Below are 14,127 nucleotides of genomic sequence, written 5' to 3'. Positions count from 1 at the left end.
CTCCCAACCTGCCTTGGAGCAGGGCTGGGCCCAGCAAGAGTATAGGAAGGATCTGGACAAGGAGCAGCTGGAATGGTAGAAGACATCCGGGGCCAGGAGGCGGGGTTGTCAGAGTCACAAAAGACTGACACTGAGACTAAATCACAAGCATGTTTATTATCCTCTGGGACACCAAGGTCTTCCCTTCCTGGGCAGTGTCAAAAGGGAGGACAACCCTCAGGAGGCGGCCACGCTGCCACCTGAAGCTGGCCCGTGGGGTGGCAGTGTCATAGGCGGCAGGAACAGTGCCTTCAGCTTGCCTGACAGGCTGGCAATCTCCGGATCCTGGGCTTCGTAAGACTTGACCAAGCGGGCAAACTTAAGGACACCTGCAAGGTGGAGCGGAGCATCAACCCATACCCCCAGGGGACAGGGTGCCCAAGACATCAGGAGAGGGCAGCTTGAGCATGAGTCACTGGCTGCTCCCCCTCTGGCCAGGTAGCTGTCTGCAAAACAAGACACATGCATGCCTCTGCCCTATAGGATTCAAATCAACCACCTCCTGGTCTACACTGGGCACAACTGGACGAAATGCAACGAACAGAAATATCCCAAAGCAGTGTGTTTCTCACTATCAGGTGAACCATTTTAGCAGTTTAGTCGCAGGAACCCAAAGTATGGGCACCCATGAGATCGCACATCTATAACCAGGACACAGGAGGGCCATGGGCCAACTGGCCTGAATCAGTAAACACTCTTAGGATACACAGTGATCTCATCAAGGAAACTGAACTGCCAGCCTTCAGATTAACTGAAACACCTTGCAGGGGCTGCAGAAGAGTACAGCCATGAAGACCCCTCACTAAAAGCTATCAGAACAGGGTTCAGGTCCAGCTCGGGCACTTAGTTTACTACTAGAGTCTGTTTTCTCATCATAAAATGGGATAATACTATAATTAATGGTAAATGCAAAATGCACTTAGGACTTCACCTGGCATAAATTCAAGTAGACCCTGGGCTCAGGGCCAATATTGTTAGTCAGAGTGTGGCTGCCGCCGTGTGGCGAAGACGGAGACGACAGCTCAGGGATCCAACAGATCCAGCACCCTCTCTCCCCAATCCCTGTCCGACCCACCTTCCCCGTCGCAGCTGAAGCCATAGGCTTTGATAACCTCCTGCTGAATCTGCGTGGCCACGGGCAGCACGAATTGCAGCATCTTGCCCATATCATTGCACGCGTTGTCCCGAGCCTCGTCCATTCGCACGGCGTTCTCCGGGGTCGAGAACGCCTGGATCACCTCAGCCAGAACAACTGTGCGGCAGACGCAACCCGGGTTAGGCACCGGAGCACGGCCGGCGAGCTCAGCCGACAGCGCAGGGAAAAAGGCAGATAATTGGTGGACTGAAGCCGCAGTAACCCGATAAACACGGCTCCGAATCCCTCGCTCTAGGGGACCCCTCTTAGAGGAGGAAGAAAGATGGCACCCTAAGCCCTGTTTCCCAGCGATGCAAGCACATCTCTCGCTCGGTAACCTCCACCCGCACCCTCCTCCAGCAGGCAGCCCACCCGCTGACTAGGATGTTCTCACCCTTGGCCTGTTCGGCGCTTAGGGACACAGGTTGGGTCGAGGCGGACGCCATAGTGCAACAAAAGTTGCACGTGCAGCAGATCCTAAAAAATGGTCAGAAGCAGGAAGACTCCTGCATCGGCTGTCTAGATAGGTAACAGCGAGAAAATACAGCGTAGCCGGAAGCCTGTCCACGTAATCCTAACTTCCCCTGAAAATCCGGAACACTGAGAAAAAAATACCTAACAACACTCAAAACAAAATAAAAAAAGTAGAAACACACATTTTAAAAGACTCTATTGTTAAAAACACACCGCCTAATAAGGGGCCTTCCGGTAAGTACCGGAAGACCTACTAGACAAATTCAAAAAGAGCTGTAAGCACTGCAAGAAGTATTCTGGAGAGAACATGGGATAGCCTTGAACTCCATTTTCACTGAGGGTGAGTTCAGAGTGGCGGTCTCTAATTCCTATTGCTGTATAAGCAACGAGGCACAATGCAACTTTCACAAGAAAAAACAGTATTCCAAAGAACGAACTTATATCTTTCGTTTCCAGAGCTATGAACGTTCGACACCCACTTATGCAAATGAGGCCGGTGCTGATTGGCTGTTAGAAGCCAGTTACACCCTTTAGTTTTAAGAACGGAGACGGTGATTCGCAGCAATAAAAGCTTAAAGCTAAAGTCGCTCTCGCATTTTCTGAAGAGGGCGTTGTATCGGAGTGTACGCTGCAGCGCAACGACCTCCAACCGCTCTTCTAGGTGTCTGAAATTGTCACCTAATAGTGTCAAACCATAGGATAAAGACCCTTAGGTTCTAATCGCTTTAATCCGTTAAACTACGGCCCGAGCACCTCTGCTTCATAACCGTGTTTCAAAACTATTCTACGGAAAGGGTTCAGGGCTGGTGGACCCTAGCTGTGAGACCAGTGTCAGAAACCCCTCAAAAGTCTGAGTAGTTTCTTGGACCCGACCATGGCAGAGGAGTGCCTGTCCCAGTCCTTCAGCATCTTGACTTCCCAGCCTAGGGAGGGAGAGAACTAGCTCAGGTGATACCCTCTCCCAACACTCCAGGGCCCCTCCACAAAGTTCCTTCAGAAGGCCCAGCCTTTCCCAATTCCCTGCTCGTCTCTCTTCAGGCCCCGCTGTACAGACCCCCTCCCCCAAAGCCCGCAAAGAATGAGTCACAGTCATCTTCCTGGGGAATAGTGAGGATGTTTTTGTTTGGTTGGTTTTGGTTGGGATGTTTTTTAAAGAGCGTCATATAGATATTTATATATATAAATTATTAATGTGGGGCAAGGGCAAGAGGCGTACATCGCAGAGGGGTCGCGCACACAGGGACTGGGGAGGAGCAGGGGCGGCACACAATGCTACGCAAAAACAGCCACATCTAACAGATGAAATAATCACACCGAGGGGGTGGGGAAGGGGTGGTGGCCACGGGAGGGGGAGGGTTGGGCATGGGAGAGGAAGAAAGCAGGGGTACAAGGAAGAGGGACCTGGTCCAAGAACTGTGCGCTTTCTGCCCCTATCCCCCGCCAACCTCCCCACCTCTGCACACCACAGGAGCCTTGGCCTTCCATCTGTCCCTTCCTCCCTCCCTCTGCCCAGCTGCTTAGGCCTGCAGCTGAGCAGCACTGGTCCTTGCTCTAGGTGGCAGGTTGGGAGGGAGGACTCCAAGGTCCAGATGCAGGGGCCATGGGTGCTCTCTTGATTGCAGGTTCTACAGCGGCTTGTCACTTTCCTTCTTCAGGTGACTAGAGAGAGATGGGGTGCAGATCAGAGATGAGAGACTGAGGTTCACCCTGACCTGGCCTCTCTCACAGAGGATGGTGAAGGAGGGGCTCCATCCCCAGGATCCTGGCTCCCGCACAGCTGTACCATGCCCACATCCCACCCAAGATGGCGGAGCTCACAGCCCCGCAGTCCTAGCCTAGAGGCGCTGGGTAGTACCTGTAGTAGTCCTCCTGGGCGGGTAGCGGCACACTGTGCAGCGGGTGATGGGCATGTAGCCACTGCTGCTGCTCTAGCGCCAAGCGCTGCAGCTCAGCAGACTGCGCGTGCATGGCCTGCAGCTGGTGAGCTGCTGACATCGGGGCAGAGAGGGAAGCTGGAAGGTCCCGGTAAGGAGCAGCTGTGAGCAGGAAGGGCAGGGAGGACATGACTGATGGGGTACTGAGTATCTACTTTGGGCCATGAGATAGCCAGCCACTTTACATACGGAGGAAACAGACTAAAAAAGTTAGGTAACTTGCAATTTATCAGTGGTGAAGTTAGGATTCAAAACTCTTAGCCTGTCACTGAAACCTGTGCCTCTCTTGAGCAGGGTGCCTCAGCCCTCCAATTCCCATTCCCAGCTCCTCTGGGTACCTCCTCATCCCCTCACCCCCTCCCACCACCCAAATTCCTCCTTCCTGCCCTTCTCACATTAGATCTTCCCCAACCCCAACCTCTATCCTTACCAAAGAGCTGGTGACGAAGAACTTCGTTCTCGTGCAGAGGGTGAGGAAGAAGGGGGTTGGGGAGGGTCCCAGCTGGGTAGGGAATCCGGGTAAGGTGAGACCCTGAGGCCAGGGGGTCAATGAGAGGGTGCACCGAGGCAGAGGCTGGAGGATAGAGAAGAGGAAGGTGTCACCATAAGGCAGGTTTGGGGGAAACCATGCATTTGGGTGAAGGGATCCAAGTCTGGGAAGAGAGATGGAAAATCAAACAGAGAGATCCAGAGTGGAATAAGGAGGTACAATGGAAGAACTAGGAGATGGGGGATGGAAAGCATAAGACCCTACTGGAGCAAGACATATGGATGGAAAAGAACGGATTATAATTCTCAGAGGAATCTGAGGAGGAGGATAGAGAAAAGTGAACTGCTTACAGCAGATGGAAAAGGATAGAAAGTTTAGGAAATGAGACAGGAAGAGAGTGAAGGTTAAGAGAAAGAAAGCACAAGGGAGGCGGGAATGAACGTAACTGTAAGGCTAGACTGGACAATGAGAAATATAGTAAAGGATAGTAAGTAAAGCTCATTATCACCTATGGTGCCCACAACCAAACATACAGGCTCTTTCTGAAAAGGCACAGATGTAGACATGGGGAAAAACATGAAAGACTCCCAGCTGGGAGGAGAGATGACAGAGCTGAATCCAGAAGAGCAAGAACACAGGTATGTGATGGGCTGGTGGAAAGGAGCTGTAAAAGTAGAAAAGTGGTGCTTCTTCAAAGGTTTCCAGCTTGGGCCTCTATCATGGGTGCATGTTAGAACTCTGAAGCAGGTGGGGATGTGGAGAACAGTCTCTGTGCAAGGCTAGGGCATGAGGAAATAGGCTGGGGAATGACAGGGAGGCAAAGATCAGGGCAGCATTCAGGAGAGAGGATCATGACAGACTAGAGAAGTCCTGGCTTGAGAAGAGCCCAATCACTTGCTGTGGGGTAAGGTGGCGTCAAGGGATCAAGGAAGGAAGTAGCAGTCTCACCTGCATGGATGGCATCCTGCTGGTGGAGGTGCAGGTGAGAGTGGATGTGGGAGTGCTGGTGGTGATGAGGGGTCACATTGAGCATCTGCAGCCGGGCCAGCGGGTCATTGCCCAGGGCTGCCACCCTTTCTGCATGCTGCCTCTCAGCTGCCAGACGTTCTGCGTAGGACATGTCAGGCCGCAGGGCTGGCCCAGCGGCCAGCGCCAGACGTTCTCTCTCCAGAGGCCCCAGGCTCGGATGAAAAGGGAAAGGATGCAGGCCAGGTGGGCCAGGCTGCAGAGCCAGGCCCCCATGTCGGGGAAAAGGATCCAGGCCTGGCCCAGGAACACCATGTAGGGGTTCCAGCTCACTGGGCTTCACCTCAAAGCCAGGCTTGAGGCGGTCACGAAGGTCTCGTTCACGGGCTTCCCGCTCCCTCTCCCGGGCTGCTGGGTCACTGCTGTACAGGGCTGGGACGTTGTAACCCAGGAGTCCTGGGTCCACTGCCCCCAGGGGCACATAGAATGGATGGTTGCGATTGCCAGGAGACATGACATGGGGCCGGGCATATTCACTGAGAGTGCGCAGGGCTGGAGTGTCAGGACCCAGGTAGGGAGGCACTGTAGCCACAGCACTTCCTGGCTCAAACGGAGGGCGATGGGGTACTGGGCCGAGAGATGGGCACTCCACCGGAGCACGGCCCTCCTGAGCCAACTTCTGTGGGATACAGGGAGAAGAGAGGAGTCAGAAGAGCAGCTCTGGAAAGAGGTGGCCAATCTCAAACTGCTCATTCTTCTCAACAGCCGAATGCCAACGTGCTTCATCTTATCCTGGAACTCAGCCTATAAGGAAATTCCCTACCCCCTTCTCCTGAATAGTGGCTCTCCCGACGATCCACAGGTAGTCTGAGTTCACATCCCCTCTGACCTGAGCTGGCTTTCTCCCAACCCACACAAGAAATGATTCTTCTCAAGCAGGAATCATTAGGTCTCCTTTCCCAGAGCTGCAGTGCTTCCTCCTCTCCGCCAGGTGGTGCAATGACTCCCCGCCCCTCGAGCCTCCCTCTGGCGGGCGGCGCACATGGTGACGCACTCACCACGCTCCGTTCCAGCTCGCGTTCCTTCTCGCGCTCGCGCTCCTTCTCGCGTTCCCGCTCGCGCTCGCGCTCCTTTTCTTCGCGTGCGCGTTGCTCTGCCTCGCGCCGCACCTTTTCTACCAGGTCGGCCCGCTTTTTGGCCAGCTTGGAGCCCTCCAGTGGCACGAAGTACAGGTCGCTGCGCGCGCACGAGTTAAAACCGCGGTCCAGGTGTTTGTTGAACCTGCCAGGCGCGGAGGCAGTGCGCGCTTAGCCTCTGCTAGCTGCTCAAGCGGGCCTGCGGTGACTCCCGCCCAAAGCCAGCCCCTGCAGACTAGGAAAGGGTTAGGCAAGGGTCTGCAGTATTTTAAAAAGCACCGAACGAATGCAAGTGACCCCTGCCCCGTGCCAACTCCCTCTCTCCATCACTCCGCTGATCCCCACCCCAGGGCAGCCTGCACCCCACTCACCTGGCTGACTGACTGGCGTGGCTGGGTACATCTACCACCTTGGGAGGGGGCGAGGGGCTGCGGGCCGGGGGCACTGGGCTCTCGGGGGTCTCATACTCCTCAGCCGGCTCCTGTTTGATCTGTGTGGCACTCAGGGGTGGCCCTGAAGCAGGGGCCGCAGGCGGTGGTGGCAGGGATGACAAGCCTGAAGGCCCTGCAGATGGCAGTGGCACAGGCCCCACGGTGGGCGAGCCTGGCTTGAAGGTCCCTGGGCCTGCGGGCGGCGAGGCGCCTCGGTAACCTGGTGGGGTCCCCGTACGGAAGGAGGGTGGCGACCCTGGCTTGTATCCAGGTGGGGTGGCTGTCTTGTAGGCCCCTGGGGATGGGGCTCTCTTTCCATAAGGTGGGGGCCCAGGCGGGGAAGCTGTTTTGTAGCCTGCTGGCGAGGAAGCCACTGTGGCAATGACTGTGGAAAGTGTAGCCGAAGAGGTGGTCACCGGAGGCACCGGTGGGAAGGGGTAGGGTGCCCCTTGGGGGCCCTGGGAAGGAGAGGGGTGTGAACATGGGTAGGACCCTTGAGAGGAGGAAGAGGAATTGGAAGAGGAGGAAGAGGCTGGAGGGCCACTGGGGCCTGCTTGACTGTAGGACACCTGGCTGTGAGGTGGAGGAAGATGTGTTGGCCCTGGTGGGTAGGGCCTCAGGGACCCCAGGGAGGGAGACATGGCATAAGGGTGTGTGTGGTGGGAACTACTGCCCTCCAGGGGGTGGGGATATGCTCCAGGTGGAGGGGGCCCAGAGCTGCCATGGTGCTGCTGCTGCTGTTGCTGCTGTTGCTGCTGCTGCTGTTGTTGCTGTTGCTGGTGGTGATGGTGATGTGCTGGGGCCGGTGGGTGGGCAGTGGATTGGCCTCCAGTAGGAGGGAAGGAGCCTGGATGGGCATTGTTGTTGGCTAAGAGGCGGCCATAGGGAGGAGGTGGTGGGGGACCCTGGCTCCACACAGCCTGGGACGGGAGAGAAGGCTGAGTATATTTGGGTGGCTGATTGGAGACAGAGAGGCTTGTTGGAGGAGGGAAGGAGTGGGGATAACTGGGCAATGCCTGGGAAGCTGGGTACTGGGAGGCAGAAGACGATGAAGAACTGGAAGAGGAAGCAGCCGCAGAACTACTACTAGAAGATGAATAAGGATACCTCATTGGGGGGGCTGGGGCAGAAGAAGAAGAAGCAGGGGGCAGAGGATGGGGTGAGGGAGCAAGAGTGGGGCCCTTCTCTGGGCCAGGAGGAAGTCCACCCATACCCTGCCCCATAGCATGGGGAGAGGGCAAATGCCCAGGTATTGGCTGGGCCCCCAAGCCAGGAGGAGAGGCTGATGCATTGTTAAGAGGTCTCAAAGCAGGTGGGGGAGGCAGGTTTGGTGTCACATGAGGGAAGGTGGCTGGTGGTGGAGCAGAGGGTAGGTTTCCACCACCCACGGGAGTGTTAGGTGGCTTTGTTGAGGGAGCACCACCAGCCCCAGAGCTTGATATTGAGATGGGGGTGGTGGGTGGAGGGTGCTGCTTACCCCCACTAGGAGTCCCCACCGAAGAGGCAGCCCCTCCCCCCTTGGGACCCATAGGGGGTCCAGACAAAACTCCACCAGCACCCCCAGGGTAGAGCTGTGGATGAGGGGGAGGGGCCCCAGGAGGAGCCTGGAACATCCGAGATGTGGGGGGCTCCATGGGAGCATGATATCCAGTGGGTGTCACAGAAGGGTGTTCAAAGCCAGGCTCTGGCTGTCGGGGGTTACTGTCTGGTGGTGGAGGGGAGGGAGGAAAGAGTGGAGGTGGGTGGTAGGGGCGGGCTGGGCCTTGGGACAGGCCAGAAGATGAGTCGGAGTCATTCTCCACACTTCCAGGGCTGTAGATGCTGGGGGATGTGCTTCGGTTATCCTGGTCTATATCCCTCGGGTCACTGCTGCCATCGTCATTGAGGCTTCGCCCATCTAAGCTGTCCAGATCTGAGGGGGACTGTGGCCTAGGGAGCTCCTGCTGCAGAAAAGGGAAGGCTATTTTCCCCTTTGCCTTTCCTTTCTCATTTCCCCTAGATTTGGGGGCCCCCTTACACAAAACCATTTTGCCCTCACAGCACACCACTGTGCCCAATGTGAGTATTCTTGCTCAAACCCATTCCCCTCCCATCTGGGGAGTCCCCCAGTCTCCCCATATTGTCAGCTGCTCCTTAGCAGCTAGTCTTGTTTCCTTCTTTGTAAAACCCTATTCCTTCCTCAAGTGTCCATCTCAAGCACCTTCTCCCCATCCCCAGCTAAACCCAAGTCCCTGTCTCCACCAGCTCATATCTGCCCTCCTCTCAAATCCTTTACCCCTTTAACATCATCCCCCAAAACCCTTAGTTCCTAAAAAGACCACTTCTGCTTTTTCCTTATAATTTATCTGTTTTTTCCACTAACACTTGTTTACCCTTAACCTCCTCCTCCTCAGCCCCTTCCTGAAAATCAAGACCTATAAAAGAAAAGGCTAGAATCCCCCACACTCTTCCAGTCCCCTCTGGCCCTGCCTGGTCTTCTAGTGGTCTGACCAAAGTCCTAAAAATCTGTCTGACATAGACAAGGCTACTTTAATAAGCACTAGAATATGATTTTTCTCTAACATCCCAGGCAAGATTAAAGTAGGGATCTTGAACGAAAGGAAGTGTGGAGGAAAGAAAGGTCAAAAGATGGGTCAGGATGGCTACAAGGGTCTCCCACCTCAGTTTTGGTCTTTTTCGGTGCATTGGTCTCCTCACTTTCACTTTCTGAGATCTCCTCACTTCGGCCCTGCTTGCTGACCTTTGGGGTGGAGACTTCCTCTATTCGGGCTTTCTATTAGAAAGAGAAAATTCCAGTCTTATACCTCCCAAGCCACCACCATTACCCTCTGCCAGACAGGAAGTCCCCCCACAACACAGACACATATACCCTCAGCCCCAGTGCCTGGGCATCCTGTGGGAGGACCTCAGGACAGAATACCTTGGCCGTCTGCCTAGACTTCTCGGCTTTGCCATCACTGCTGGACGTGCTAACCCCTCCAGGGGAGGCCCGGCCCCTCGATCTCAGTTCTTCCCGGGGCCCAGGGGCCTCTTTCTTCCGTCCACTCCTCATTGACATCTGAGGAAGAAGAAAGGAAACATATAATATAGTTTTGTTTTGTTTTTTTACATTGCACCTAACTTTATGAGGTGCCTTATTTCCAGTCTTTCCAGGCCCTTCCTCCTATTTTCCCTGCTCCTAATCTTTCATGTCTCTCATTTAAGCTGTTACTCACTGAGTCTTTATTCTGTCGTGTCTTCATTCTTCAGGCTGTGGAGACCCCATTCTCCTCTGCCTGGGCAGCTGAATACAGAAACTTCTGCTTCACCCCAAATTCCCCACGGCTGTGGCCTGGGAAGCAGGAAGCAGTATCTCCAAGTTTGCAGTATAGGCACCTGAAACTCTGGATCTGTTTTCAGAGAAGCCTGTTAGAAAAAGACAATCAGAGTCTCCAAATTGGAGAATAGAGTCTGAGGGGGATACTACTATGCTTGTCAAGGGGCTGAGCAAGTGGCCCAGCCCTAGGCCTTTGGGCCAAGAGGTACAGGCCCCATAAAACATCGCTGGCTTACCCCATAGGCTACCCAGCCACCTATGAACGAAGAAGACTCTGCTCAAAATAGCATCCCTTTTGTCCCTGGGTAAGGCGTAAAACTCATATATATCTATGAGTCCTAGTTCAGAACAAGAAACTATTTTACCCTTCATAATCCCTAGGAAATATTTGTGCAAATACAAATTCCACAGAACCTTACAAAGGAGCATAAAGTAACATAGCTGAAGTATTATTTATTGAGCACCTTATGTCAAGCCCTTACATACACAATATTTACAACCAACCCTGAAAAGTAGGTGTTCTTATTATTTCTATTACATAGGTGAGGAAACTGAGGCTTGAAAATTGTGATTGGGACCTGCCAACTTCACATGATGAGGAACCAGTGACAGCACCAGAATCAAGCCCACAACTCCTTGACTTCAAAGCCCATGTTCGTTCTTCTATGCTTTGCTGTACTCTCATCAGAAGTTGGTGGGAGAATCCACAGAAGGCCTAGATCAGTCCCAGAGATATGAAAAGAATCTTTTTTCACATCAGAGTAGGTGGGAGAAGAATGTCCCATTCTACAATGCAAAGGCACACAATCCTACCAATCCTAAAACCAAACCTAGGTATCCCCAAAGTGCAGAACTTCATTTCTGAGCACCTCATAAAGACCCCCTCTCTGATGCTTGGGTTCCTGAAGTCTAGAGGAAAAGGCAGGACTTTCACTTCACCAACCAAATCAGTGAAGATCGGTGAACACATAATACAAATTTACAAATCTGTGAGCCTATCCTCCCACTTGGCTTAGATAGGGACACATAGATTCTCACAGCCTATGTTTGTATATATTGCTAAGTGTCATGTCTTTCCATACTACTGACCATATGATCTTTTGAGAGCAAAAATGTTATCTTGTTACTGTTTTCTTCCTTCTATATCCCCCACTGATGTCATGTGTATATGGGTATTCTGTCCTTGTTCTTGACCTTTAAACCCACTAACTTCAGAAGGTCTTGGATGAAGAGCTGCTGGCCTCAGTGGTAATAGTCAGATTACCGACCTGTTCTCAGTTAGGAAGCCTGGCTAGGAGAATGGCATTTCTACATTCTAGAGCATATTTCTTCCAAGGAATACAAAGTAATTACTTCTCACCTCCACTGAACCCTACTGAGGCAGGCAATGAGGGGTGAGCCTAACCTTTCCAGGAAACTTACTAAGAATTTATTTAGAGTCACAAAATTGCTGGGACAGATCACCAGGTCTTCTGAACTTAAAACTGACATTCTACCCAGTAAACCAGCCATTTTTCTTCAACTACAACTATTACCATATTTTTGAGTTGTGTAGATTGCTTATAAAATACCATCAACCCAAAAAATCCAAAGAACAAAACCCAGATAACAAAAGAAGAAAGCACAACAGTGATTATTGTGACTTGTGTGTCTTTGCCAGCCCCTCTAGAAGATGCCCATCTCTCCTCCCTACTACAGAACCTGCTTACCAAGGCAGTCAGAGCTAGATCCAAAAGGTCAGCAAAGTGTAGGAATGTACCTGAGCAATCCTAGTGTGCCCCTCCTCCTCCCTTAACTTTTTTAATCAGCTAAAATCTGATAAGAAATGAGTAGCTTTGAGGGAGAGAAGCAATCATAAAAGGGTAGGTAATCCTGGGGTAAGAAGGGGCGGGGGAATGAATAAGTTAGGGTTGTATTTTATGTGTCTGAACCGGAGGTACGTTTTAGCACCAGCAAGCTCAGCTACACTCCATCTTGCCCTAGTAGCCAGTCACTGTAACTAACATTTATAGAACACCTACTATGCATCTGGCAACACACTAAGCACATTCACTTTCACTGCCTTACTGCAAAAGGAAAATGATAAAAGACCAGATTGGGGAAATGGAAAAGTGAGAAATAGGGAGAGTCACAAAGTAAGAACAGGAAAAGAAATTAAGGGAGAAATATGAGAAGGATGTCAGAAAGAATACAACAGAGGCACAAGGGTTTTCTGGGAAGGGCTTGCAGGGTGAATTTCAGGATCACTGGCCCAGCCCCCATCATCCTTCTGGACCTGCCAGACTAAGAAACCAGTCCAAAGTGACTACTAGATAACAGTGCAGCCCAGACCAGCAGATAACAATGCACTGGCCTAAGCCTTCAGAGAATCCAGGATTGTCAGAGCCTCAGAAATCTTATCTATAACTCTATAACTCTTTCATCTTACAATGAAGCCTAGGCTCAAAGAAACAGAAGTGACTTGCCCAAGGTCACAGAGGTACAGCCAGGACTAGACCCAGCTCTCCTGGCTCCTGTTCCAGAGTATTTCCACTGCACCAGACTGTTCTACAGCCCATTCCCCTGGGCCACTCTCACCTGGGATGGGCATGAAAAGCCCAGCCATTCCTACAAGGTCAGGGAAATAGGTAGAAGGTTAGCTGAGGGAAGGGGTCACTGTGGTGAGAGAAGAAAAGGTTGACTCAGGAAGGGAGACTCAAGTTTAAAATAATGGAAGAATATCAGTGCAAAGAAGCAAAAAGACTACTGTATACAAAAAGTCTCTAATAATAAGGGAGATAGAGTCAGGACTACCAAAAGATGGTGTAACTTGAATAGAAAGCATTTCCATGCTCACACCATGCCTAGGGGAAGGGACCTGGAGAAACACCTGACCAGTAAGTAACATACCTACTTGTGTCCAACAGACTGCTGGGTGAAAGGGGGTACACTCCCTGGGAAATCTACCCACCAGCAACACCAGAAACATCCTCTAGAATCCAGACAAGAGTCCCAAGGACATAGCCAAAAGCTGAGGTCCAATCAAGATTCTGAACCCTCACCTATCCATTGGACATCCCACTGGATCACTGCCATGGTAACTAAATGGCAGAACCTGCCCCTCAAGAACCCATCCCAGGGGTCCATCTGCCAGCCACTCCCCCTCCAGTTGCCAAAGCAACTCTAGTACCCTCAGGGAAGAGCCCTTAAGAGGACCTACTGGAGTAGAAATAAACCCACATCCAAAGAAATCTTTAAGCTCAAACAGTAATGAAGACCCCCACCACCACCACCAAGGAGGGCCAACTGGTACTCTGAAGATTTGAAGGTGGAGGTGACAACTTGTCTGGAGTGCCTATAAGATTGCCCAATTCTCTCCTGTTTCCACCCTCCCAGAGACCCTTTCTCCCTAACTCTCCCTTCAGTATTCCTCCCACCTCATTAGTTTTAGGAGGACCCCGACTACAGAGCCCCAGTGTGACCCTCTCCGAGAAGTTACATGTCTGAAATTGGAATTTTTTTTTTTTTTTAAAAAAGGCCAGAGGTGACCTAGGGTAGGAAAAAGAAAATTCAGTCACAAAGACACTGCCTTCCCACTTCCACCAGAGAACACCTCTGGGTCCTCTCAAAAGTGGACCCCTCCTTGGCCTTTTCTGAGCCTCCGTTTCCCCAGGTTTTGTTCTCCTCCCTCGTCAGCTACAGTCCCTCTCTTTCCACCTACCACACCCCTTCCCCATTTCCCACTTCCCTTCCATATCCAGCACTCCCAACCCCGGGCTCTGAAACCGGGTTCTGGGCCTTTGGGGCTTTCCCTGGAGCCCCAACGCCCCACCTCGCTGCCATCTCTTCACTCTTCTTTGCCTTCGCCCCGAAGCCCCCTGACAGGCATCCCCCGTTTTTCTTTCGTCAACCCTCCACCTCCGTGTTCCTCTTTTGATCCCGGGGTCCTGGCTACCCTCCTGCCCCATCAGCCCTCCTCCTGAGACCCTCCCACCTACCCTCCACGTATCCCCCCCGCCACTGGCCCGATCCTCCGGGTGCCCTGGCCCCCCCATCCCTCCTCCGGGGCCGGCCCCACCCCGAGGCCCAGCTACAGGCCAGGCAGTGCCCGCAGTGGGGGGACCGGATTGGGAAAATAACAAATGGAGGCGGCGGCGGAGGGAGGGGGAACAGAGGGGTGGGGGTGGGGAGCCGCGGGCCCGAACCCGGGCGAGCCCGCGGCCCGGG

General features: G+C 52.8%; 2 protein-coding genes and 1 non-coding gene across 7 annotated transcripts in view; all 3 read right to left on the bottom strand.

Annotated features, from left to right (window-relative positions):
• Nucleotides 1–136: 136 nt before the first annotated feature.
• Nucleotides 137–2,065, bottom strand: CUNH12orf57 (chromosome unknown C12orf57 homolog). 2 transcript variants are annotated; one of them, XM_039874223.1, is made up of 3 exons: nucleotides 1,569–2,065; nucleotides 1,115–1,291; nucleotides 137–485 (listed from the first exon to the last, which is right to left on the bottom strand). In XM_039874223.1, the coding sequence occupies exons 1-3, from the start codon at nucleotides 1,618–1,620 to the stop codon at nucleotides 217–219; spliced, it is 498 nt and encodes a 165-aa protein (XP_039730157.1). In that variant the 5' UTR covers nucleotides 1,621–2,065; the 3' UTR covers nucleotides 137–216. The 2 variants fall into 2 exon arrangements, with proteins under 2 accessions (XP_039730157.1, XP_039730158.1); XM_039874224.1 differs by having other exon boundaries at nucleotides 137–368; nucleotides 1,569–2,015.
• Nucleotides 1,871–1,933, bottom strand: LOC120611773 (U7 small nuclear RNA). The gene has a single exon (XR_005655286.1). It is a non-coding gene; the product is annotated as a U7 small nuclear RNA (small nuclear RNA).
• Nucleotides 2,066–2,742: 677 nt separating the features above from the next.
• Nucleotides 2,743–14,127, bottom strand: part of ATN1 (atrophin 1) — a 13,311-nt gene continuing 1,926 nt past the window's right edge. Inside the window, exons 2-10 of one of the 4 annotated variants that reach the window (XM_039874214.1) lie at nucleotides 9,821–10,010; nucleotides 9,526–9,663; nucleotides 9,265–9,378; nucleotides 6,546–8,548; nucleotides 6,097–6,319; nucleotides 5,021–5,717; nucleotides 4,013–4,156; nucleotides 3,504–3,684; nucleotides 2,743–3,307 (exon numbers count right to left, since the gene is read on the bottom strand). In XM_039874214.1, the coding sequence (XP_039730148.1) occupies nucleotides 3,274–3,307; nucleotides 3,504–3,684; nucleotides 4,013–4,156; nucleotides 5,021–5,717; nucleotides 6,097–6,319; nucleotides 6,546–8,548; nucleotides 9,265–9,378; nucleotides 9,526–9,663; nucleotides 9,821–9,847 (3,561 nt within the window). In that variant the 5' untranslated portion in view covers nucleotides 9,848–10,010 and the 3' untranslated portion in view covers nucleotides 2,743–3,273. The remainder of the gene's footprint in view (nucleotides 3,308–3,503; nucleotides 3,685–4,012; nucleotides 4,157–5,020; nucleotides 5,718–6,096; nucleotides 6,320–6,545; nucleotides 8,549–9,264; nucleotides 9,379–9,525; nucleotides 9,664–9,820; nucleotides 10,011–14,127) is intronic. The other 3 variants (XM_039874216.1, XM_039874215.1, XM_039874217.1) reach the window with 3 other exon arrangements.

Source organism: Pteropus medius, unplaced genomic scaffold (assembly GCF_902729225.1).
Source record: "Pteropus medius unplaced genomic scaffold, Ma_sr-lr_union100, whole genome shotgun sequence".
NCBI lineage: Eukaryota > Metazoa > Chordata > Mammalia > Chiroptera > Pteropodidae > Pteropus > Pteropus medius.
Note: the sequence above shows the minus strand (reverse complement) of the source record. Positions and strands in the feature narration are given on the sequence as shown.

What these genes read in the sequence shown, in the direction of transcription:
- CUNH12orf57 (XM_039874223.1), bottom strand. Translation starts at nt 1,620, where the DNA reads ATGGCGTCCGCCTCGACCCAACCTGTGTCCCTAAGCGCCGAACAGGCC. An exon ending in AAGCGCCGAACAGGCCAAGG is followed by an intron (nt 1,292 to 1,568) that starts GTGAGAACATCC and finishes TCTGCCGCACAG; the next exon opens with TTGTTCTGGCTGAGGTGATC. An exon ending in CTTCAGCTGCGACGGGGAAG is followed by an intron (nt 486 to 1,114) that starts GTGGGTCGGACA and finishes CTTGTTTTGCAG; the next exon opens with ACAGCTACCTGGCCAGAGGG.